We start from the raw sequence: 22,868 nt of genomic DNA on the forward strand, positions 1-22,868 counted from the left end.
CGCACTCAACCCCTTGAATCACATTGTCTTCTAATGGACAGTCTCAGGATACGTAGTTCATAGAAATAACATTTATAAAAGTCGATTCCACTTGTCAGTGGTGTTGCATAATCCACATTTGTAATCATACAACAAAGCAACACTCTGCTAAGTTCTCTCCCATGCAGAGATCATTTCCAGACTAAGTGGAGTAAGAAGAGAACCATCACATTTACTAGAAAATGCAGTCAAGTTCAACTTGGAATTAAATAGTTTGATGCCACTCTCAGTATTTCAGCATTGACAGAAACCTGCTGGCATCAAAAAACTTGATATACAAGTCCATGTGTTCAATCAGACCACCTGAACATCAATAATGGTGTAATTCATACCCTATTATAATACACAGAGGCTGGCATACAAGCTGATTAAAAGTTTTAACACTTTTAAAAAAAGTGAAAACCAAATATTGCCCTCCAAACTGCACACACTCTCCACGGGTAGTGAGAGGGAGTTATCACAAAACAACATTGAGACCAAGAGCAGCTTTGTACTATAATATGAATAATGTATGATGGTACCACACCAAATAAGATCAGAATCCCACTGATTTTGGTACCCATTCAGCCTCACAGAGAGACAGTTCCCTATTCCATTATCTTAGAACTTATTTTGAAATGCAAGGTAATAGTTCCTTGCTTAAGTTGCACAGATGCAGAAACAGCAATCAAACTAAAAAGCTAACCCCACAGTAAGGCTGAAGCAGAAGACTGATGCTCATTAAAGGACTGTGTTCTGTACTGTACTACTACAGTCTCCAGAGACATAACAAAAGGTCCTTCAGGCAAGCTTGTTAGCCCACTCATGTAGAGCTCATTAGCACATGCCAGCAGACAAATGAGAAGTGTAGGTGGATAGTGAGCCCAGCCTGAAGTAAGTTTGTAGTTCTCAAAAGTTTCTAAATATCTGTAATTAGTATTTCAACCTCATTCCTTCCACATTTTTAGTGCCTTGCTCACCATTTTAAAATTACCACTATTTATAGCAGAAACTGTATTTTTTTCGATTTCTCAAAAATCCAGGTCTTAAGATTACTTCCATTCCAATTTGATAACACCATTTTTTAGTTTGAGGCCCTTGGCAGACATTACTTGTTGCGCACTATATCCAACGATCACATGACAAACTGTAATATGCCAAGCCATTAAACCAGCTTATCCTTAGATAAAAATGGTGCATCAGCCACAAGGAAGTTTCTTATTGAGCAGCAACTTTTGTGGTGCAAAAGTATCCTGCAATAATTCTGAGATAGCCAGGTGGCATATTACTATTTGCTGTGCAATGCTTCCACATGTGTGACGAAATGTGATGTTTGCCAAGGGCCTTAATATGCTAATCATTAAACTTATGAAGCATTCTGCATGATTACTTGACAAGTCAGATATCCTCTCAAATTTTTATTTTCCTACACATGCTTGAGGCAAGCCTGATTTTGAAGGCCAACTTTAGGTCAACACACAGGTTACCATGAAGTCCAAACATACTAGTGTTACATTACACCCTTTATTGTGTCTTGGACAGCTATGATTTATTTACATGATGATATAAATTAGTTAAAATCAGAACCCTGTAGCCAAACCCTATGATAGTCAAATTTTGTACAAAGTTACTTATTGATTTATCAAAACAATAAGATGAAAAGAATAATTGTTTCTACTGTTTTCTGTATTTTAAAATTTGGAGAAGGACTTAAATCATCACTATTGTATAGAGGCCTTTGAGGCTCTTTAGGATTTTAAACAGTTGTAATAAAGAGAAAGCTAGAAACCATTAAAATGACATACCATTATGGCTCAGTGACTTCAAAAGAAAGACTAAACCCCGGACAGATATTATATTGCCTTTGCAGTGGTCCAAAAGTCAGGCAACAAATGCATGTCCCCTCAGTTGGTGGTGGTGAGGGAAACATAAAAGAAGAGCAGAGCACTCTGGGATGCTGGAGATATAAAGACCCCCTCTAGCACATTACATGTGGTGATACAAAAATGTAGCACTACAGAGAAGTTCCCATTTCAAACAATGCCATTTTTGTAGTGTTGGCACCATTTTTGTAGTGCAACACTTGTAGCCCTACAAATGAACACATCAAGGTTTAAGCTGAACTTCATCCAAGGAAGTGTAGAAATCAGTCCTCCTCCGAGTCACTGTCTTTCTTTGTGGACAAAGAACTCTTGATTGAGGACATTAGCTGATCCTGGATCTGTTTCCTGGGGTTTTCTTCTAGATCTGTCTTGATGGCACCTGACTCTGAAATCTTCCATTCAAGTTCTATACAGAAACAAAGAGGAGGAGAGAAAGTTCATCATGAGGTTGAAGGCTCAAAGTAAGCTCTTTCAAGCCTAGACCTCTCCGTTAACACAAAGGGTGGAATTCTACCTTCCTGGTGTACCTAAATGGCAACTTTCTAGCTTGTTCTAGTGGTGTTTTTTTGGCACTTTTGTGGAGGTTTCAATTCTATTGCCCCACATAGTGCACATAAGTGTAAGCATACACAGTGGACTATGCACTGGCTTGTTATGTATGCAGCCAAATGTGTGTCTAATCTGGGCATGTACATGCATCTAAATTACAAGAACATAAACAACCCATAACTAACAGATGTTAGATGCTGCAGGATGGTTCTTCCATATTTTAGCCCCAATAATTGAGTGGTGAGGGCATTTGCCCAAGGAGAGGGAAGATGGACTCTGCTCTCATCCAGAGGGGATCAGAACAGACCTTCCAGCAGAGTGTTGGGAACCACCAGGCCACAGATCAGACACTATCCAGACCAGGGATGGGTAAAGTCTGGCCTGTAGGCCAGATCTGGTAGGCAGTGGACTCCATTTCCCAGCAGCCCTTGCCCACATGGCTTTGGCTGGTCTCCACAGAGACCCCAGCAGTTGTGAAAGCTCCAGGCTGGGGTTGCCATGGAGACCAGTCCCAGCCCTACTGGCAGGGCACAGGGCAGAGAAGGGCAGGGGGCTACTCTGGAGGGGCTGCTGGGAAATGGAGTTCGGCTGCTGGCTGGATCGGCTGTTTCACCCATCCCCGATTCAGACCCTTCTCCAATGCTCCTTTTGAAGTCAGTCCTCTGGGTAACCAAGAAGGAGAAATGTGGAGTCACAGGGAACAGCACAAGCTAGAGCAGGGGTGGGCAAAATACGGCCTGCAGGCTGTATCCAGCCCACTTCCAGCCTGCCAGCCACTGCAGTCTTAGAGTAGCTTATCATATTTTATACTTTAAAGTTGCACCTGTTTACAGAGCAGTGAATTACAGTATTGTTTAAACTTTTTTTTTTTTTTTTTTTAAATATTCAGCCTTATTTAATCATTGCTTAAGTTCTATATAGCCTCATCATTATCTGAACTTTTCATTTTGCTTATCAGCTGCCCTTGAGTTGTTTTTGCAGAGCTCAAAGTGCTGATATCTATATTGTATCTTTTCTTTTCTATCACTGTGAGAAGTTCTTCTAACATAACATAGTAATGGCCTTACTACCAGCTCAAATGAACTGAACTTGGAACTAGCCATACCACTGCTCTGCCACAGCCAGGACTGGGCTGGGCAGTGCGGAGACTCCTCTGCCCCTAGTCCTGCATCCATCCCCTCTCCCCCACTCAGCTTCCTCTTGGCACTGCAACTGCACACTCCTGGAACCATGGCTGCTGGCCGCTGGACACACATGGGACAGGGCATGATGCAGTGTACCAAGTAGTCATCCCACCTGCTTGCCTGCCGCTGCCCCTGATCTTCCCGGTATGGCGCAGCAGCAGTGGCTCATCGTGGCATGCATATGCGATAGCTAGTTGATAACACTGCACCATGCCCTGTTCTGTGTGGGCCCAGTTGCCAGTGGTGCCAGGACTATGCAGCACCAACAGGAAGCAGGAGGTGGGGCAGGGCAGGGTACAGAGAAGTCTGCCTAACCCTGGCTACAGCACAGTGAAGTGCAGTCCTCCCTTCTCAGGCTCCTGACAGCAGCTTGTGAGCAGGATAGGATCAACTGCATCTCCCCAGTTACCCGCCAACCTGCCCTCAACAGCTCACCATTAAGCGGACCTTCAGTCTAAATAACTGCCCACCCCTGAGCTAAAGGATGTGAAGCTCAGGAGGGATGGCTGCTGCCCTGGAAGAGACGGGGCCCTAGTTTCTAGCTCAGAGCCCTACTCCCAATGGAGCAGAAACTTTTCCACAGCACTGCCTGCCATGCATTTCATCCAATGACTACTAAATGGAAGGGGCATGGGTCCAGCCTCAGAAGAAACATTGGAGAGGTGACTGCGTAATGTCTGACTTGTATGGTTAGTACATAGTGCTGTGAAGTCTGGGACACAAGTTCAAGTACCCTGAGTGAGGGGAATCTAGAATCCAGGTCTCCCACTTTCTGGACAAGTCCCAACCACTCAGCTATTAAGGCTAAAACACAGAAGGCACCCCCTCCCCACAACTTTTCCAAATTCATACCCTGGTATATGCATACATAGCTACATATGTGCCCAGCCAGTGTGTAGCTGTCACACGCATTCATTCTATGCGTAGGTGTTTATACCTCCACAGTGCGGAAGCAAGATCAGCAACATAGGAACACTGCCATTTAGGTAAACAAAGTAAAGAAACTTCTACCTGAAATCTTTACTTTATGAGACACAGTATAGAAAAGCCACAAATAAGTCTTGTGTGTCTTGGGAAATTTAAACTATGTTTAAAATGGACTAGTCAATGGTTCTCATTGATTGTAGCAATACTTCCAACAGACAAAAGTTGCTTCAATCATACAGCAGCTGAACAATTGGAAGAGAACAGATTATCTGCTAAGGGAAAAAGCTGCAGCAATTCCATTTACACATCTGAATTACAGATACTGTCACAGACAGATTTTTGAAATACACTTTATCCACTTCCCAGCACTCCTTGTACAGATTATTAGTTCCTTAACAAGAGGGGAAAAACTACACTCCTCTACCCACTAGTAGACCTATTATTATAGAGGCTCAAATTGGATTTCTTCCCAGAAGTGGAAGAGAGTCAATACAAGACATTCAACAGATACCTCTCCCCTAGACCTGCTGGCAATCCAATCATTAAATCTAATTTCATTTAGACAAAAAGGAAATGACTACAACTTCACATTCTCTGCAATCTCAGAGAGAAGTTACCCCCTTCATACAGATCAAAAGAAAAAGAATGAAGAGTGTACAATTTCCAGTTTCATGTGATGATGAAACTGAGCTGGCATAACCCTCATCTCCAGGTACCTGAAAAATCTATTACTTTAAGTGCCACAAATGGAGAACTGATAACATAAGGTTGTTACTACTTCTTTAAGTGTTAGGTGTTCCCAAACCAAATTTTTCATTGGTGAATATTTCCTCTGGAAATCACAGTAAAGGAAGACTCTGATACACATCCAGAAGATTCTGAAGTCTAGGGTTTTTAGTTCAATCATAGCTCTGATTAGTGAAAGTCTACTTGTATGCCATTACAATTAAACAAAGTGATGGACTTCAGTGTAGCACATGAAATGCCATTTAAGTAAAGACACAAACAAATAATTTTACTTCTAGGCCCTTGGGCAGAAAGCCATTAGGAAAGCTGATAATAGAGGATTTAATTGTAATTAAAAAAAAGTACATTTCTATTGAATAATTGCATTCACTCAGTTTCTAAAATGGAGAGAGCATAATATGACATCTTTATCTCAAGGCGTCACTTAAATTTTGTACCCTTCCCAATCACTGCCAAGCAAAAGCTTTTGTTTAAGAGGCTGAGGAGGGATATCATTCAAAGGAACAAAACTCCTGGTGCTGAAATGCTTTGTTGCACCCCACTGTACACAGTCCTCCAGGACAACTCACATCAATCCCAGTGTGAACAGAGTATGTCAAAAAGACAAGGTTAAAAATATGGTCAATCTGTGCCATGATTACTTGCTACAGCTTAAAGAGGTGGAGCTCTTTGAGCCCTGACAGTCCTAACCCTCAAGAAGTAGCAGCTTCACCCAAATGAGATTCTTTTCCTACATTGGGGTTGGCAACCCCTGGCACATGTGCCGAGCATAGCATGCGAAGCCATTTTGCTCAGCACGCCACCACCAGCTCTGACTCTGGGTAGCTGCTGCCAACCACAGAGCCCAGGCTGCTCCCAGCAGCCGGCTGGGAGGCTGCGAGCCCTGCTCCACGGTTGGCAGCAGCTACCCAGAGCTAGGGCTGGGTGCAGCAGGAGGGCTGCAAACAGCTGTGCCAGGCTCCAGCATCAGCTCTGTACCGGCACGTGCACGCATGCCTTGGAAAACACAGTGGGAGGGGCCTGAGGCAGCGCAACCCCAGTCTCTCCCCCGCTGCTGGCACAGAGGTGATGGCCAGGCTCCAGAACATAGTGCAGCTGTTTGTAGCCAGCCTGGGCTCTGGGTAGTTGCAGCAAGCAGGCTGCAAACAGCAGTGCCGGGCTCCACAGCTCTGGCATCAGCTCCATACTGGTGGTGACTGCACACGAACCTCGGAGGACACAGTGGGAGGGCTACGCTGCCTCGGGGCCAGGCCCTATTCCTGCTGTCTGCTCTCTGGTGCACATGCAGTCACTGCCAACATGGAGTTGATGCTGGAGCTGTGGAGCTGGATGCAGCTGTTTTCAGCCTGCCCGCTGCTTGCTGCAGGTGCCCAGAGCTCAGGCTGGCTACATGCAGCTGTGCTGGGCTCCAGAGCCCCACCATCAGCTCTATGCCGGCAGCTGGGGAGAGAGTGGGGATGCGCTGCTTCAGGCCTCTCCCACTGCCCACTCCAAGGCGCGCGTGCATGCACTGGTACAGAGCTGATGCCGAAGCCCAGCACAGCTGTTTCCAGCCTGCCTGCTGCAGCAGCCCACAGCCCAGTCATCAGCTCTGTGCTGGTAGCACGGGAGAGGCTGGGGTTGTGTTGCCTCAGGCCCCCCCACTGTCTGCTGCAAAGCATACGTGCAGCTGTTTGCAACCTCCTGGCTGCTGCCAGCCCCAGCTCTGGGTAGCTGCTGCCAACTACAGAGCCCGGGCTGCTTGCAGCAGGGCTTGCAGCTGAGCCAGCCTGATTCCCACCTGCCCCAAGCCCAACACTGGCCCAGCCCCCCCTACTGGGATGAGGCTGGTGCTGCCACTTGCCAAGAGTGCCACACCTTTACAGGCTTAGCTGCGTGGCGTGGGTGGGTAGCTGGGCAGGCGCAGGCTGGGGCCTCAGCTGGCCGAGCTGCAGCCTGGGGGCTGGCTCTCCAGGGAAGCACAGGGGCTCCAGCAGGCCCAGGGCACTGTTGGGTCAGACTTTGTCCAGTGGCCCAGCAGCCCAGCTCTGTGCACCCATGCATTTGGTTCTGTTATGTCTGTGTGTGCACACGTGTCTGGTTCTGTATGTGCATGTGCACATGTGTCTGTTGTGGCTCTCTGTGTTTGTGCACATGTGGTTCTCTGCGCATGTGTGTGTGTGGTTCTCTCTCTGCTCTCCTTTCTCTCTTTCTCCTCTTTTTCCTTTCTCTTTCTCTCTCTCCTCTTTGTCTTATTTCTTCTTTTCCTCTCTCTCTCACTGCAACATGCTTAACAAAAAAGTACACAACAACAAAGGCAACATTTATGATGATTAAATATACTAATATACAGTGCTTCCTGCCTTGTACCGCTCCCCCCACCCCCGCCTATTTTGTTTTTCTGGCATGCCAGCACTCGGGCACCTTCCAAGGTAGACATTGTGTTTTTTCCGGCACTCCAGGCAAAAAATATTGCCTACCCCTGTCCTACATGCCCCACTCCTGAACCAAGCAAAGCCAAGAGCTGTACCTCCTATCTAGAGTGGACTCAGACTGTAATCCCCAAGGACATGAGCACAGACACCACAGCTGCTGCCAGATGAAAGGGGGGAAAATAAGAGTGAATAGTTCATTTTCACGTTCCCAGCCTCACTTGCGTCAAGGAAAGGGCTGTCTGTTAGGAGGCAGTGCACAGTGACTGAGGAGTGGGTTGGGGAAGCATGACAGAAGAGACAAAGGGATCATCATTTGTTAACAAGAATGAGGGAGAATAAGAAATGCAAGTACAAAGAACTGTAGAGGGAAGAAATGAGAAGAATATATATTATTAATATGAATAATATCCTATAACTTCCGCTCCCATTCCAAAGGTCTGTTTAAGCTTATTGTAGGGAAGACCAATTAAACTGCTTCATATGTGTTCTGTTTTTCTCGGGCAAGATCCAGGAGGCAGGTACTTACCATCTCTTGTCAGGTTCATGCCACCAAACACTAGAGGTCCAATGAACTGGGCCTTGATATCTCCTTCAAGGTAGATGAAAACTGTGGGCAGGTTCCTATCAGGGTAGTTGGGTATGCAAGTTGTAGAAATAGCTTTGATAAATTTGACATCTGGGAATTTCTTTGCAAGTCCGCTCAGATGTTGATTTATTAAAGCACACAGTGGAATTCTGTTAAGAAAATATACACAGAAAGAAGAGTTAAGAAATAGTATGTCAAAAGTAATCCCTTCCACAAGGAAAGTTAGAAAAAGTATTTATGAAAATGTAACAAACATAAAAATGTAACATAAATGCAACATATTTCTAGTGGCTTTCAATCCAGTATACATATCTATTAGAGCCACTGGAGTTATTTATTATAATTATTTATTTGGTTTGCAGGATACTGTTTCTATGAATAATGCACGCTAAAAAAACAGAGATAAAATGGAAATAAAAAACATCTTGTTAAAGAAAAGAATTAAACATGTGCTCATTTTCTTTGTCTTTTAAACTGTGCTGTGCAGTTTTGGAATTAATTAAAACAGGATTAAAGACAATGAGAACAGTCAAGTTTTTAGTACCCTTTCGAGAACCACGTATAGTGAAAACTGGTTAGGCTCCATTGAAAAACTATTTCTTAACATCAGTGGGATGGAACACCTTACTTAACAGAGTTTTGCAAATCAAGACAAGCCACATATAACTCTATAATCACCTTGAGTACATAGCCTCAAGCAATATAGAACATGGCAACCTCTGCTCCTCAACTTTTCACTGGAAGAGGATGCTTGTATTAGCAGGCAGATTTTGACTCCAACATCTGATGAAGTGAACTGGGTTCATGAAAGCTTGTGGCTCTCTCTCTACATACTACATTTATTTCAATATAAGATAACCCTGAATATAAGATGACCCCCAAGTAATTAAGTTTTAAATATGGAAACTTTATAAATTTGTCATACCTTTCCAGGCATAGGATCTAATTACTGGAGTTTTGCCTTGAATTTGTCCCCCTCCCACTGCTACAGCAGAAAAAATAAATCGGGGGGGGGGAAGAGGGGAGTTGGGTGGTCCCCTTGCCCTGTGCCCATCCCCCAACTTCTTCAATGTAGCCCTTTCCCTTCCTCCTTATGGTCAGACCCTGATCTCCCTGAGCACATGGAAGTGAAGGGCAAACTTGAAAACACTGACTCTAAAATAAACATGCAATTACTGTGCATACCCATAGACAGTTCGTGCAATTACTATGGGTACTATTACTCATCCAGAATTGATGCATTTTACCTTTTTGGAAACTGCTACAAATTTTAGCACAGGTACTGCATAAACACACTTTTAAGCAGCATTTTTGTGCCTATTTATATATAGAACAAATTATGCATGAGATTAGTCCAAAGCCAAAAAGGCTCATGATTTACCATATAAATGGGCCCCAGCAGTCAACAGTATCTCAAGCCATGGTGACTCCACAGCTCAGAACTTCTCAGTATGTGTGTGTAGTCCATATACCCTCCACAAAGGATACATGTGCTAATTAACACCCCCTAAACTCATGACTGAGGGCAACCTGGTCCAGCTCCATGTCATGGAGGGTGGGACCACGCTAAACACATGCGACAGGCAGAGATCAGGAAATGGAGAGGCAAAAGAGGGATTCTGGGTGAACTGTTTGGGGCCCCGTTTGGTGATGTTTTCCAGGCATCTGAGGGTGGTGAAGAAACAAGAATCACTGGAATTGGGAAAGAAAGGCTCAGCTTGCTGTGAGACGTTGTAATGTATTCAAGGTAATGGCTCACCATGACAAGTAAAAGAGTTGGCACTGAAGGAGAGTTTGTGCAATAATCATTACCACATATCATATTCAGCTGGGCTGTCCTAACCTATCCTTGTGGTAGGTTCCCATCAGCATGTTTGTCCAATATGGACCATGCGTTTATAATCATGTTCAGTGTTGGCTGCACTTAATGAACTTCGTAGTTAATTTTTATTACTGAGCACATGCTGCTCAGTAGACAGTGTATTTAATGATGTTTCTTTGAATGCAAATAGGAGACAAACGGCTTTTCTCCTAATGCTGATTGAGGGGGAAAACCTCATCTTGTATTTGGGTAAATACAGCGTATATATTTTATTTGGTTAGTCTATAAAAGTGCATATCTACTCTGCCTTCTGACTGACTTCAGACTAACGCAGTAACTACCTCTCTCTTGGTATACATAAACATGCTGCTGCTTTACGGAAGCAATTTTCAGTAGGTACATTTCAACACTATTCATAACTGATGAAAATAAGAAAAACCACATTCAATTAGAATTTTTTGGTGTCCATAATGGTTATGCATTTGCCTAAAAATATCAGCATGTTCAGATGCAGTTAGTGACCAATGTCAAAGCTGACAGGGACACTCCAGTTTACTTACCCTTGTTTGTAAAGATGCAAGATTACCCATATATCTTTGCCAGCTTTGGTAACTTCTTGAATATAATCCTGACCTGAAATCTCCAAAAGTTCCCCAAATTTGTTCTTCATTTGAGTTGCTTTCCATTCTGCAAGCCTTTGCTGTCTGTACAAGCACAGAAAAAATGGAAAAAGCAGAAATCAAAACCTGAGAAAACATGTAGTTATTGCTTTGCTGAACACAAACAATTAAAGTTATAGATTTTGAAGACCAGCCCACAAAGATAAGCTTTAAATATCTCCAAGCACCAGGGTACCAAAAGAGGGCTTTTGTAGAGAAGAGTACTTGAAAGTCTGTACATAACCTTAGTTTATGGACCTATGATGCACGAAGGAGTAAACTGAGCTTAAACTGGTATCCGTTTCCCCTGGGAGAGTCACTGCCACCAAACACTGGAGATCCAATGAACTGGGCCTTGATGTCTCCTACGTATTAGATGAAACTGCAAGAATACAGATATTCAGGATTTTTCTCCCAGAGCAAAAATGGTCGCTCCACAAGAAAATTTAACTTGGTTGCTTCTGGGTTAAATCACTCCTGGGAAAGTTTCTCCTAGGAGAGCCAATGTCTGTAAACATTCTCATCTGAGAGAAGCCCAGCACAGTCCAACAGCATCTGAGGGTGCTTTGTTGCCATCTTCCTACCCCCAACAGTATGTCACTTGCTGGACTCTGCTGCTCCAGCTGAGCAGGGAACAGAACACATCCCCTTCACAATCCCATACTGTGCTGCAGGAAGATACAGGATGACTCTTGAGTAGTCTAGCTGCACAGGGCAGCTAATAAAGACTGCCCTGTGCACTGCTGCCATTCTGTCACCTGGCAAACTGAGGCAGCCTGAGGCTACACAGAGTCAGCATTGCAAGCACTCTACTCTTCAGAGGCTTAACCTCTGAATGTCTCTTCAGGTATCCCCAGGTAAGTCATACCAGGGGAATAAACCCAAGAGCATTGTCCCAGGTTATCTAAATGTATGTACACTGTTCATAATAGCCAACATCACAGATTCTGCCCTAGATGCATTTTTAGCCGTTGCGCATGATAAAACACTTGCTTACATCTAAAACATTACATTTTTCGAGTAATTTAGGTGCCTAACTTGAATACCAAGGAGTTGATTTTTAGAGGTCTTCATAATTCACTGATTTCCACTCAGCTTATGGCTTTAAGGTACATCTGAAAGGTGAAGCCATAAATAGTTAAATGTAGACTAAGCGTCTTAGTTAAGGTCATTCTGAAATCTGTCAGAACAAGGAGCAGAACACCAGTCCTTTCATCTGTCACTTCTGTGTTTTTTTCCTTCCTCCATTCTCCAGCAAAATGAAAATCAAACTGCATGTTATTTGCCTATAAAGAAGTAATCATTGTATTTCCATTAAAATATAGTAAATTCTGCAAGCTGCTCTAACCTGTACATTTCAATGGCTCTCTCATCCTCCTCGTTAAACTCATCTTCATTATCTTCTAGCTCTTCCAAAGTCATGTCTTCATAGGTTTTCACTAGAGTGAGAGAAAAATAGGAGGAACAATATTTCAAAAGAATACATATATTACAAATTTCTGGAAGTTAATTACACTGTGTTCTCCTGGCCTCTGAAGATGCATACTTCATTCTGATTTTTCCTAAATTGTTGAACAAAACAATATAAAATGATTACTGGGAAAAGAACTATGTTTAGAAACCCCAATTTACTAGTTTGGACATTTTCTAAATTTAGCAGGTGGTAAAGGATACGTCAGAGGTACTGCCAGTTACCCTGTGGCATACATTTGCTATTATATAACGTCACTATATTAAAAACCTGAGGAACACTTAGAAAAATTAAAATGAATCAGCTAATGGTGTGATGTTAATGTAAAAATAAGAAGTATTAAACCCTGTGATCCAAGCCCACTTTTCACCTAAAAAAAAGAGTCTCCACATGGGGGATTAACACACTTTAAGTAACACGCATTGACTTAACACCTTCAATGCAATCATTTTAACTTTCTTGAGAACCCCTATGCAAGCCAACCCTGATGATGTACTGTCACAGTTGTAACTCTAAATAAACTTGATAATGAAGTAATTCAGGGAAAACTTTTTTCTTCTGAGCATCAAGTTCTTGTTTGGTTGGGATCACAGGTGCTTTTACTTTAGATAGATATATAGTGGTGTTTCATTTTAATCATGGAAAAATGTGGGTTTGGGGTTCTTTTTTTTAAACCGAAAATTGGGGATTTTTTTTTTTAAATCAGAGAAAGCCAGGATCCCTGCTGCTGACATTTCAGATATATTTAATTCATCTCTGCAGAATTACATGAGTTCTCCTACTTCTCTGAATCATGCTAGAAGAAAATGTTCATTCCAGAAATAAGAATTGCTGTCAAAGACATAGTCTTGCAGAGCGTTTTTGTTTGTTTGTTTGTATTTTGCTTGGTTTCAGTTTTAAAGACAGCTCTCCTTGTAAATCTATCAACTGATTTACAGCATTATTAGCTGATTTTTCTAAAATGCCATAGTGCACTTAATTTATTTAGATATAAATAAATGTGACGACCATGATCCAGTGGACTGGCAAACTGAAGTGTGTCTCAAACCCTGCAAGTGCAGTGCAGAAATGTACCTGGAGGTATACATGCCCCAACATGGGTTAACTGAAAAACTTCTTTCTTGCCTTTTAAGGAGATGGGTTTCTTGTTACACAGGCATGTTGGTACTTATTCTAGATTTCTTTTGCTTGTTTGTTTTGCTTTTTAAAAAGTGAGTAAATTTAAATGTGGCAACAGTATCCAGAATGAAGCTCTGAGGAGGTGGAATTCATCAAAGTTTGATGAGCTTACTCAGCTGAGCCTGTAACAAGTGAAGCACACCACATGAAGTTTAATCTTGGCATCCTCTAACTAGAGGGGGGAAGTTGTTTTTACCTTTAGGCTTTTTCAAAATTGTTGACAGTAATTTTAGGGCAAAACTGTACAGCAACAACTCAAAAGATTTAATTTGCCACTGCCTGTTCCCCCCTCGCAAAAAAACTCACCAATGGACTGCTGTTGAAGAATACGCAGCTCTTCCTCCTCCTTTGCCTGCTCTTGTTCCTTAAGTTTTTCCTTCGGAGGAAGGATGCCCTTTTTACGCAAGATGTCATTCCACTCAGTATCTTCATTAGGGTTCTAGAACAAAAATGGAGAAGGTGCATTTCTGCAAGGGAACATTTCTGCAACCTGTTAATCCAGCCAACTTGCTATTACTTATATCAGCTTTTTGTAAGAGTCATACATCATTATTAGACTACTAACTCTGTCATATACGCATCATAAAAACATGCAGAGAATCTGATGATGGTGGGATTCCTGTACAGGCTTGAAATGATGCCCTGCAAAGTAGCTTGTGCCATGCTCCTTTCTCTTTTCTCCTAACTCATGAAATCTACAAAAGAAAGGCTTCTGCTGCAACCTCTCAAAAAAATAAATGGTTGTTCTGCAATTCTACCCCAATAGGGCCTCCAAAGGAGAAAAAGGTGATCTAGATCAAGAGCATTAGGGAAAATGGAACAGGGCAGAGCAGGTGCCTACCTGCAGACAGCACTTGCTTTTGCTTTAAAACAAAAAACTTCTTCCAATTTGTGACTATTCTCATGGCCAGAGCTAGCTAGAAAACAGGACGTGCCACATTAAAGAAATTCAGTTTTCCACATCATAACTTTGAAAGACTTGTGGCCAATTTTGGCAACAGAATTTTCCTTCTGTGCCAATAGGGTAGAAGTGATGGTCTGTCTTCTGCTTCACATAGGCTCCAAACTTAACTCTCACCATAGGAAACATCTGTCTCCATAGCAAACACAAGTTGGTGAAACTATTCATGTACCTGAAGCTAGGCATGGAAAACTGCCTGCAAGTCCTTGTCAGCCAATCAAAAGCAGGCTAACCTATAACCAGTTGGTACATTTATCATTAAAAATTGTTGTGATACAATTATTATAAATTTTAATACAAATTAAAGGCCCAGAGGCACCTAAATACTCCTAAGGTCTGGGCCTATAGCCATTCAAGAAACTCTCAGCAGCCTATTTAAAAAAAAATCAATTTAAAACATTTTTTTTTAATCAGTGCAATACAACGTGGTAAGAACCTTTATTATGATTTCACCCAAGTCAGTATGGAGTCAACTTGAAAAAAATCCCAGATAAGCTACTTCTACACCAAAACAAGAATATCTACATTGGATTTTGCACTGTTTTATAAGTATATAGCTTTAACTAAGTTGGTGTGACTGAATATAAGGAATCGAAAATTCCATAGGTTCTTGTCCAATGCAATAGAAACAGTTGATGCTTAGGAAGGAAATGATCAAAAAACATAACACTTAACACTTCGATAGAGGGCTAAATGATTCAACAGCTCCTTTTGATACCCCAGTGGAAATACACACTAACTTGGGAAAAAAATACTGTTTTCAAACAAAAAGGTGCCATTGGATAATACTGAATCTCTCTCTCAGATACACGTAAGACATTGGAAAGTTGAAGAGAAGTCCAACTCACAAAATACATGTTTTAATAAAACTCTACTAATCAAAGGAGCCATAGCTGCATAGCCAACAAGTCTGCAGAAGGCCAAGGCTAGCTTCATCTCTCCAGCTCATGTCACCAACACAACTGCAAAGCTCCTGTTATTGCAATGTCAAATTCTGTGAGTGCAAAACTAAAGGCAGAAACTGGCCAACAAAAGTTGCATTGATGAAACACAAAACAGAAACTTTCCAAGAAGACTTGCAAAGCTTTGGGCATATTTCTAAGGCTGCTGACTGGGAAAACTGAACCATGTTCTTTAGTTTCTTGTAAACTTGGCAAAATTCATTAGATCTTAGAGACACTCCACCGTCTTCCTCAGCCAGTTATGTTGCAGCCTGCTATCATGGAAGGGCTGGTAGGCTCTTTACAGACCACACTGAAGACAGGGCAGGGTGTAGGTGCTTAGGGAACATTTGTAGGGACTGCATGGACCTGAGTGTCAGTAGAGCCATCCTTGCCAGAGGTGCAGAAGTCTGCAAGTTTGATTTCCTTCTCTCCTCCTATGGAAGCAGCTCTCAACTCTTTCAGACTCCAGCCCCGCCCCCCACTAGAAAATGCCAGCTCTTGCCTTTCACCTGTCTTTTGAAATTAGGAGAACAGCAGATATGGTCTTCAGCTGCAGAGAACTCAGAAAGACCCTAGCAGGACTGAATGGCTGCAATGCTATGGGTCTCTATAGGAAAGCCCTGGACTTCTCGTGACTCATGCTGACAAGACTTTTGAAAGGATCTCAAGGCACCCTGGCGGAGAACCAAGAGCAGTGAGCGTTAAGTACAGCAGTTCTGGAATGAAAACCAGGGACAAGCCAACAAAGCCAGGCTGGCTGTCAAGGTGGGGCTGAGATTGGGCCCTGGTGACAAGAATCAGAGGGCCATGTTACATGGTAATTATAGGTGCCTCCTAGAGCTCTTAACTCCCGGGTTGTCCACACGTTAACACCCTGAAGTGGTTTTAAACACTTGTTATGTGGTCCAGAGTTATACCACTCCAGGGCAGGATTCTCTTTCATCTGCACTACCCAACTGTTCCTTTTAGGTGTGCCCGCTCTCCACAGATGTGCTGCCCAAAATGAAGCCCTCCAGGATCTCTCACACCCCTGCCTATAAAGTGGGGATAGGAGCCTGTCCTGGTTCACCAGCCCTCCAGTGGCAACTCAGCTACAGCTCCTAGTCCTGCCCCTGCTCCCCGTCACAGCTGTGCAGGCAGGAGCCACTCAGGAGAAGGTTTCTAGACCGAGGGTGACTGCTCCAAAATCCAAGCTACCATAACACTGATCAACATTAGTGCGGCTCCCAGCATAAGTGAAACAAGGCTAGATGGACCCCAGCAGGGCTGAATGGCGTGACACTATAGGTGCCTATGAGGAAAGCCCCAGGCCTATCCTGCCACTCACACCAAGGGGGAGCTGATAAGACCCTGGAAAGGAGCTGGGGAGCAACCCTGGTGAAGAACCATGGGCAGTGAAAGCTATGTCTTGACTGGCCTGGGAAAAAAAAGGCAACAGAGCAGCATTACCAGGTCTTAAATATGAAAGTATTGTGTTGGAAGCTCAAAATGATCGTATTTGCTGAAAAACTATCGTGCACTGCAAAAGTCAGCAACTAAGTCGGCAATGAAGCCTTCTTATTTACTTTATATTGCTCATTATAACTCGCTAGTGAGTGAAGGAGTCAAAGTTGAAGCACTACTTTATTTCGAGGCAAGCAGGCACAAGATGGTGCTAACGGCAAGCCCCAGTCAGTTAAAACTCCTGGGGAACGACCCGGGCTGCATCAATGAGCTGCCTCCAACATTATCCTACATTTTGAACACTTCTCTCATAGATCGCGCATCTGGCAAGAGTTGAAATGATCGCACAAATCCGAGAGTGGTCGGACACCCGGCACCACTGCAACAAACCCAGGCTGGCTGCGGCGGTGGGGCTGAGGCTGGGCCCTGGTGACAAGGATCAAGAGACCGTGGGTGGGTGGATTTCCTCCCCCTCCCCCCATGGCTTGGCTCTCCTTTGCACCAGCACGCGGCAGGGAGGCGGCCGGGCGCGGGGAGCCGGGGCCCCTGGGGGCCGTGCAGCGCGCAGGGCCCGCGCTCACCTGCATGGCGCCCGCAGCGGGCTCCGGCCGCCGGGGATTGCGGCCTGCGACACGCGCGCGTGGAAAACGGCAACAGCGGCAGCGATCTCAAGCCCAGGGCCGGATAGCGTGTCACAGCGCTGCACCGGCTTCCTCCCTCGCCTTATAAGGGCTGGGGCCGCTGCCCTGCCCGGTTGCACAGCAGGGAGGAGGGAGGCGGCTGCGCAGGCGCTGGGGAGCCGCGAGCGGCTGCCAGGCGGCGGGGTCACCGCGCGGCTGGGCTGCGCTCTCGCTGCTGTCCGCGCCTTGCGCTGAGCTCTCAAGGGAATTCCCCCCAGGAGGGAACTATACGTCTCTTGTCACAAACACACCCTCAGGGAAATGTGCGCGCGATACTCACACGCCTCTCCCCTCAAGGGAACTGTATGTCTCTCGTCACATACACACACCCTCAAGGAAAGTGTGCGTATGTGTGTGTCCCTCTCTCACCCCCGGGAAACTATTTCTCAAACCCACACACGCCACCCTCCCTCAAGGGAATTGGCAATACCAACCTGACCAGCACTACGGATGAAGGAAACCCTGGGGGTCATAATAGACCATAGCATGAACATGAGCCAGCAGCGCGATACTATAGCCAGCAGGGCAAACAATACTCTGGCGTGCATCCAGCAAAACCAAGGAGGCGATTCTTCTTCCCTACTTGGCATTGGTGAGACCACAGCTGGAGTACTGCGCCCACTAGTGGGCACCACACTTTAACAAGGACATGGACAAGCTTGAGAGAGTCCAGCGAAGAGCCGCCTGTATAATCAAAGACTTGCGTGGCAAGCCATACAGGAAAGGCTGAGGGACCTGGGACTCTTCAGCCTGAAAAAGAGATGGCTGAGAGGGGATTTGGTAGCAGTTTACCGCTACATCAGGGGCTCAGTGAACAACTGTTCACCAGGTCACCCTTAGGGACAACCAAGAGTAATGGCCAAATTCCCAGAAGACCATTTCAGGCTCAACATTAGGAAAAACTTCACAGTCAGGGTGCCCAGACTGTGGAATAAGCTCCCTCCGGACGTGGTGCAATTGCCTACCCTGGAAATTTTCAAGAGGAGACTGGGCAGCCACCTTGCTGGGGTCGCCTGACCCCCAGTTATCTTTCCTGCCTGGGGCAGGGGGCTGGACCCAATGATTTTCCAAGGTTCCTTCCAATCTATGGCTCTATGAATCTCCTGCACCCCCTCAAGGGAACTATCACATGTACACTCCCTCAAGGGTGTGCTGTTCAAAATGAGGGCAGGGAAGGAGGTAGGAAATAGCTACACTACATTAGTTAATATCCACTAAGACTGAGTCTCTCTTCTCTAGGCACCTGCTACCTCCTTGTGGACTTTTTAGAAGAGCTATAGGCAATAAAGGTAAAGAACCACTTAATCTCTCAGAAGTCAAGGTCTAAATACCATCATCTAGAGGGGGTTCCCAAAACTGTAGTCTTACATACTGCCAGGCCTATGTATCCATCTCTGGGGGGTACATGTGAAAAATTGTGTAATGGCAGATTTAATTCTCATTATCATAATTGGCATTTAAGGGGTTAAAATATAAAATATATGCTGGAAGGGGAACATGGGCAGCTAGTAAATCTGGAAGGGGGTACATAATAAGAAAGAGTTTAGGAACCTCTGGTCTAGAGTGATTCTCAAGTTCAGCTACTACCTTATGTACCTGTAGAAGTAGACTTTTAGATAGATATACACACCTTCTTAATTCTATGCCACATGGTTAACCCATTAGCAACAGTAGGACTTCTTTCATACATAAGCTTTGGTAGGGCATAAAAACTTGGCAGGCTTGGAGCCTGTGTATATTTACTACATGAAAAAGGTAGTACAACATAATCCAACCTCAACAAATAAAAAGGCTAAGATTCTCAGCGTTTCATAACATGTTGAATTTTTGTGGGGTTTGTTTTTTTATCTTAAGGGGGAAAAACAAAATCTTATGGAAAGGCTAAGACTACATGGTTAACTAAAATTTTCCAGTCTAAAATGAAAACAAGAATGTTCCAATTTAATCAAGGGCTGCAATTGCATAGATTTTAGTTATTCTTTTTCTTCCCCTGCTGTTGTTTCTTCTCTTAACAGCTATATAAAGAAATGAAAGAAAATCCTGGCACTTTATTTACATAGGTGGGGCTCAGCTATTTTCTTGGGTTGCCAGACAAAGATAGACTCAGATAAGTGAGCCTGAAACTATCATAGAGACTAAGGTACCATTTCTGCAAGCACTTTCAGAAATGTTGCATAGGCACCATCCTAGAACTATTCATAGGTACAGATATTCTCCATACACCTGGCTGAGGGAGTATGGGGCCATCTGATTATGTTGACTTCATTAGGAGTAAAATTGAGTAAAAGTTTACAAGACTGAAGGCTTAGATTGTAAGCCTCAGGGGAAGGGACTATTTTTGTTACATGTTTGATGTACTTAACAAAATGAGATATTACTACAGACTAGAGCCCAAGACTATCACAATAGAATAAACAAATAAACAGGCATGTTAGCAATCCTGCATCTGTTCACTGCTAACAGATCTTTGATGTGTTGAAACTCATTAAGACTAGCACCTGGCAACATTTAACTTTGAAAAAAACCATTTTGGAATAATAGTTCCTAACTAAAACTTTGCATTTCAGTAAATGACATTATTTTTCTTTTATCAAGTTATATGAAAACACATACTACACTACGTTCTGGGCATGCTGAAGCTTTTTTTGGCCTTCTCCCAGAACTGTTAGGAAGCACCCTAAGACTATTCTTCCTTCTTATTAAAAGCTTATACTTTTTATATACATCCAGGATATTGTACAGTACCTATCAATTTGGTACTTAAGATCCATGGACAATTAAGTAGTAACAGCAGATTTGTTTCTCACCAACCCGCTAAGAGGAGGTCTGTTAGGATAGGAATTTGATTTTGGAAATTGTATAGATGTTTGGGGCACAGTGCTCTTGAGATAAGGATCTCTCAAAAAGCTGGCACTTACATTTGGACCTAAAATTACCCACCTAGTGACAACCACATGTGAACTGTGCAGCTGCCAAATTCCTCCAATCCTCAGTTATATAGACCAAAAGGTTGTTTTAATATGGCCAATATAAATTTGGCCATCACTACCCTGACTGTCTTTTCTGGCCTTGGGTCCAGGAGTCCTTAGTAATAGGAGCTATGATGTGAAATTTATTGACAAAACAAAATAGATAATCTTACTGAAGCCAATCTAGTGCAACAAGCTGCTTGGAAGCCTGGCAGACAGACCGCATACAAAATTTCTGGGGCAGATGAGAAAACTGTAAGGGCTAGGCCACATAATCCTCTCATCTCTACTTGGAATTTAGTGGGTTGTCAGAGAGAGATGGAAACAGAAGTCTTTGTCAAGGGGTAAATCACAAAGTAAATAGATTATGAAGTGAGAGAAGATAAATAACGGAAGCAATAAAAAAAAAAGTGTAGCTCTTTACCTTGGTTTCATTTTCCCCACTCATTTGTTCTGTTAAAGAGCTGCGTATTGAGTCTAGCAAGCTACACACAATGTAAGTCTTTACTATTCATTCTATCCAGGAAGAGCACACACCAACTGCAGATGCTTCTTTAGCTGGATGAAAGGTATTTATACCCAAAAAGCTTGCTAAGAAGAATGTTTCCAACTATATGAGTTGGTCTAATAAAAAAATACCAGATTTACCCAAAGAACCTTGTCTGCCTATGTTGTCCTTAGACCAATATAGCTATAACCTACATCACAGTAAACATGCACACATTTAAAGTAATTTTGATGTGATCTCAAAGTGGATGCTTATACAGGGGCTTGCCACAGATCACATTGTAATGCATACATAAAAATAGTACAACTTCATATTTTGTAACTGTAGGAGGCCTGGTCTAAGTGACAAGACAACATACCTCAACAATGTTGGCAATGTTATTTTGATTTTATCCCTCATTTGAATTTAGGGCACATCAAGGATGCTCCTCACATGACACATTCTTTTTATACTCAAGTCCCCACTTTTGTTTCACTACCACTATTGTACTCTGCAAGGCATAAGGCTGCTCAATACAGATATACATTGGGAGTAGATCAACTGAATTATTTCAGTGAGAGAGAGAACAAACCCAGGCCCTTTTTCAGTTTTCACCTTAGTTCAGCATCACAACATCCCCCACTGCAACAAGCTTTCCAACTTTACTGGGCAACTTTGTAGGCCAGCAGCACTATCAAAACTTCTGATAGGATTATGTTTCTTGATCAAATGACTGGCAAATGGAGAGAACCTCCATCCTCCAAAAATCCACTTCACAGGTAATCTTGAGTACTTGGGTTTACCTAGGGACTTGGCAAGGATATCTATTTATTTCTTGAGCAGATTTTCTTATACCATTTGCTCCACTAAAGGTGCTCCTATTTGCATGCTTTGTTCTATAAAATATCTCTCACCTCACCTCAATAGGACACTGAATAAATCTTGCAATGCAAGCCATATTCAGACTTTTCTCCTAGTATAACTGTTTCAATATTACTTCAAAAGATTCAAATTTGCATTGTTTAAATTCAAGACAAACATGCTGGGGGGTGAGGAGAGGAGAGGGAAGATAAATTATTGAATTAATGGACAGAAATACAGATAACAGTACATACCATTTAATCTGAGTTTAATTTCAAAAGTTAAAGAAAATATTATTTAAAATAATTCATTTGAATATGTGACTGCAATTTGCATATGGCACATGTTAATTAACAAGAGAACCATGTACATAAAGAAAGAATTCCAGGCAGGGAGGAAGTATACATTTTTTTGTAGGTCAGTTGTTACTGGATTTTTCCTGAGACAGGGCAGCCTCCTTTCCTGCTGAAGGGACTTCAGAAGATCTCTTGGGAAGAAGCTGGGCAAGAATGTTTGGTAAAACACCTCCTCCTGCAATGGTCACACTTGCAAACAGCTTGTTCAGCTCTTCATCATTCCTTACCGCCAGCTGAATGTGCCTTGGCATAACCCTGACTCTCCCATTTGTACGGGCAGCGTTTCCTGCCAGTTCCAGTATTTCAGCACTCAGATACTCCAGCACTGCAGCCAGGTATACAGCAGCTCCAATACCAATTCTCTGAGCATAGTGCCCTCTTCTGAGAAGCCTATGAATACGCCCCACTGGAAACTGCAGATCAGCTCTTGCAGCCTTGCTTGTTCTTATAACCATAGCTTTCTTTGTTTTTTTGCCAGCTGATGGCATTTTTACTCAGCTGAGGGAAAGGATATGGAAATAATTACTTAAAGCATCAAGCCCCAGGAACCTCCCCCTGCTCCTCAATTCCTAAATCAAAAGAGTGGGGGAAGAAATCCCAGCCATTCTTTTGTACAATATTCTATTCATTTATCAACTAGTTATACATAGTACCAGGCAACATTTAATACATACTGTTATGTCCAGAAGAACAATTGGGGCACAACTTTTTTTTTTTTTTTTTTTTTT

The 22,868-nt window shown here is 43.2% G+C and overlaps 2 protein-coding genes across 2 annotated transcripts; both read right to left on the reverse strand.

The window, feature by feature from the left end:
• Nucleotides 1-353: 353 nt before the first annotated feature.
• On the reverse strand, nt 354-17,502 carry PDCL3 (phosducin like 3). The gene is made up of 6 exons (XM_019525095.1): nt 17,369-17,502; nt 13,746-13,878; nt 12,138-12,228; nt 10,691-10,834; nt 8,249-8,457; nt 354-2,307 (listed from the first exon to the last, which is right to left on the reverse strand). The coding sequence occupies exons 1-6, from the start codon at nt 17,372-17,374 to the stop codon at nt 2,165-2,167; spliced, it is 726 nt and encodes a 241-aa protein (XP_019380640.1). The 5' UTR covers nt 17,375-17,502; the 3' UTR covers nt 354-2,164.
• Nucleotides 17,503-22,202: 4,700 nt separating this feature from the next.
• LOC109302284 (histone H2A-beta, sperm-like) lies at nt 22,203-22,628 on the reverse strand. The gene has a single exon (XM_019523846.1). It carries the CDS (start codon nt 22,626-22,628, stop codon nt 22,203-22,205), a length of 426 nt encoding a protein of 141 aa, XP_019379391.1.
• Nucleotides 22,629-22,868: the final 240 nt, after the last annotated feature.

Source organism: Gavialis gangeticus, unplaced genomic scaffold (assembly GCF_001723915.1).
Source record: "Gavialis gangeticus isolate Ggan-Ray unplaced genomic scaffold, GavGan_comp1, whole genome shotgun sequence".
Classification (NCBI taxonomy): domain Eukaryota; kingdom Metazoa; phylum Chordata; order Crocodylia; family Gavialidae; genus Gavialis; species Gavialis gangeticus.

What these genes read in the sequence shown, in the direction of transcription:
- PDCL3 (XM_019525095.1), bottom strand. An exon ending in TCTTCAACAGCAGTCCATTG is followed by an intron (nt 12,229 to 13,745) that starts GTGAGTTTTTTT and finishes CTCTCACTCTAG; the next exon opens with TGAAAACCTATGAAGACATG. An exon ending in CATGAACCTGACAAGAGATG is followed by an intron (nt 2,308 to 8,248) that starts GTAAGTACCTGC and finishes GTTTCTGTATAG; the next exon opens with AACTTGAATGGAAGATTTCA.
- LOC109302284 (XM_019523846.1), bottom strand. Translation starts at nt 22,628, where the DNA reads ATGCCATCAGCTGGCAAAAAAACAAAGAAAGCTATGGTTATAAGAACA.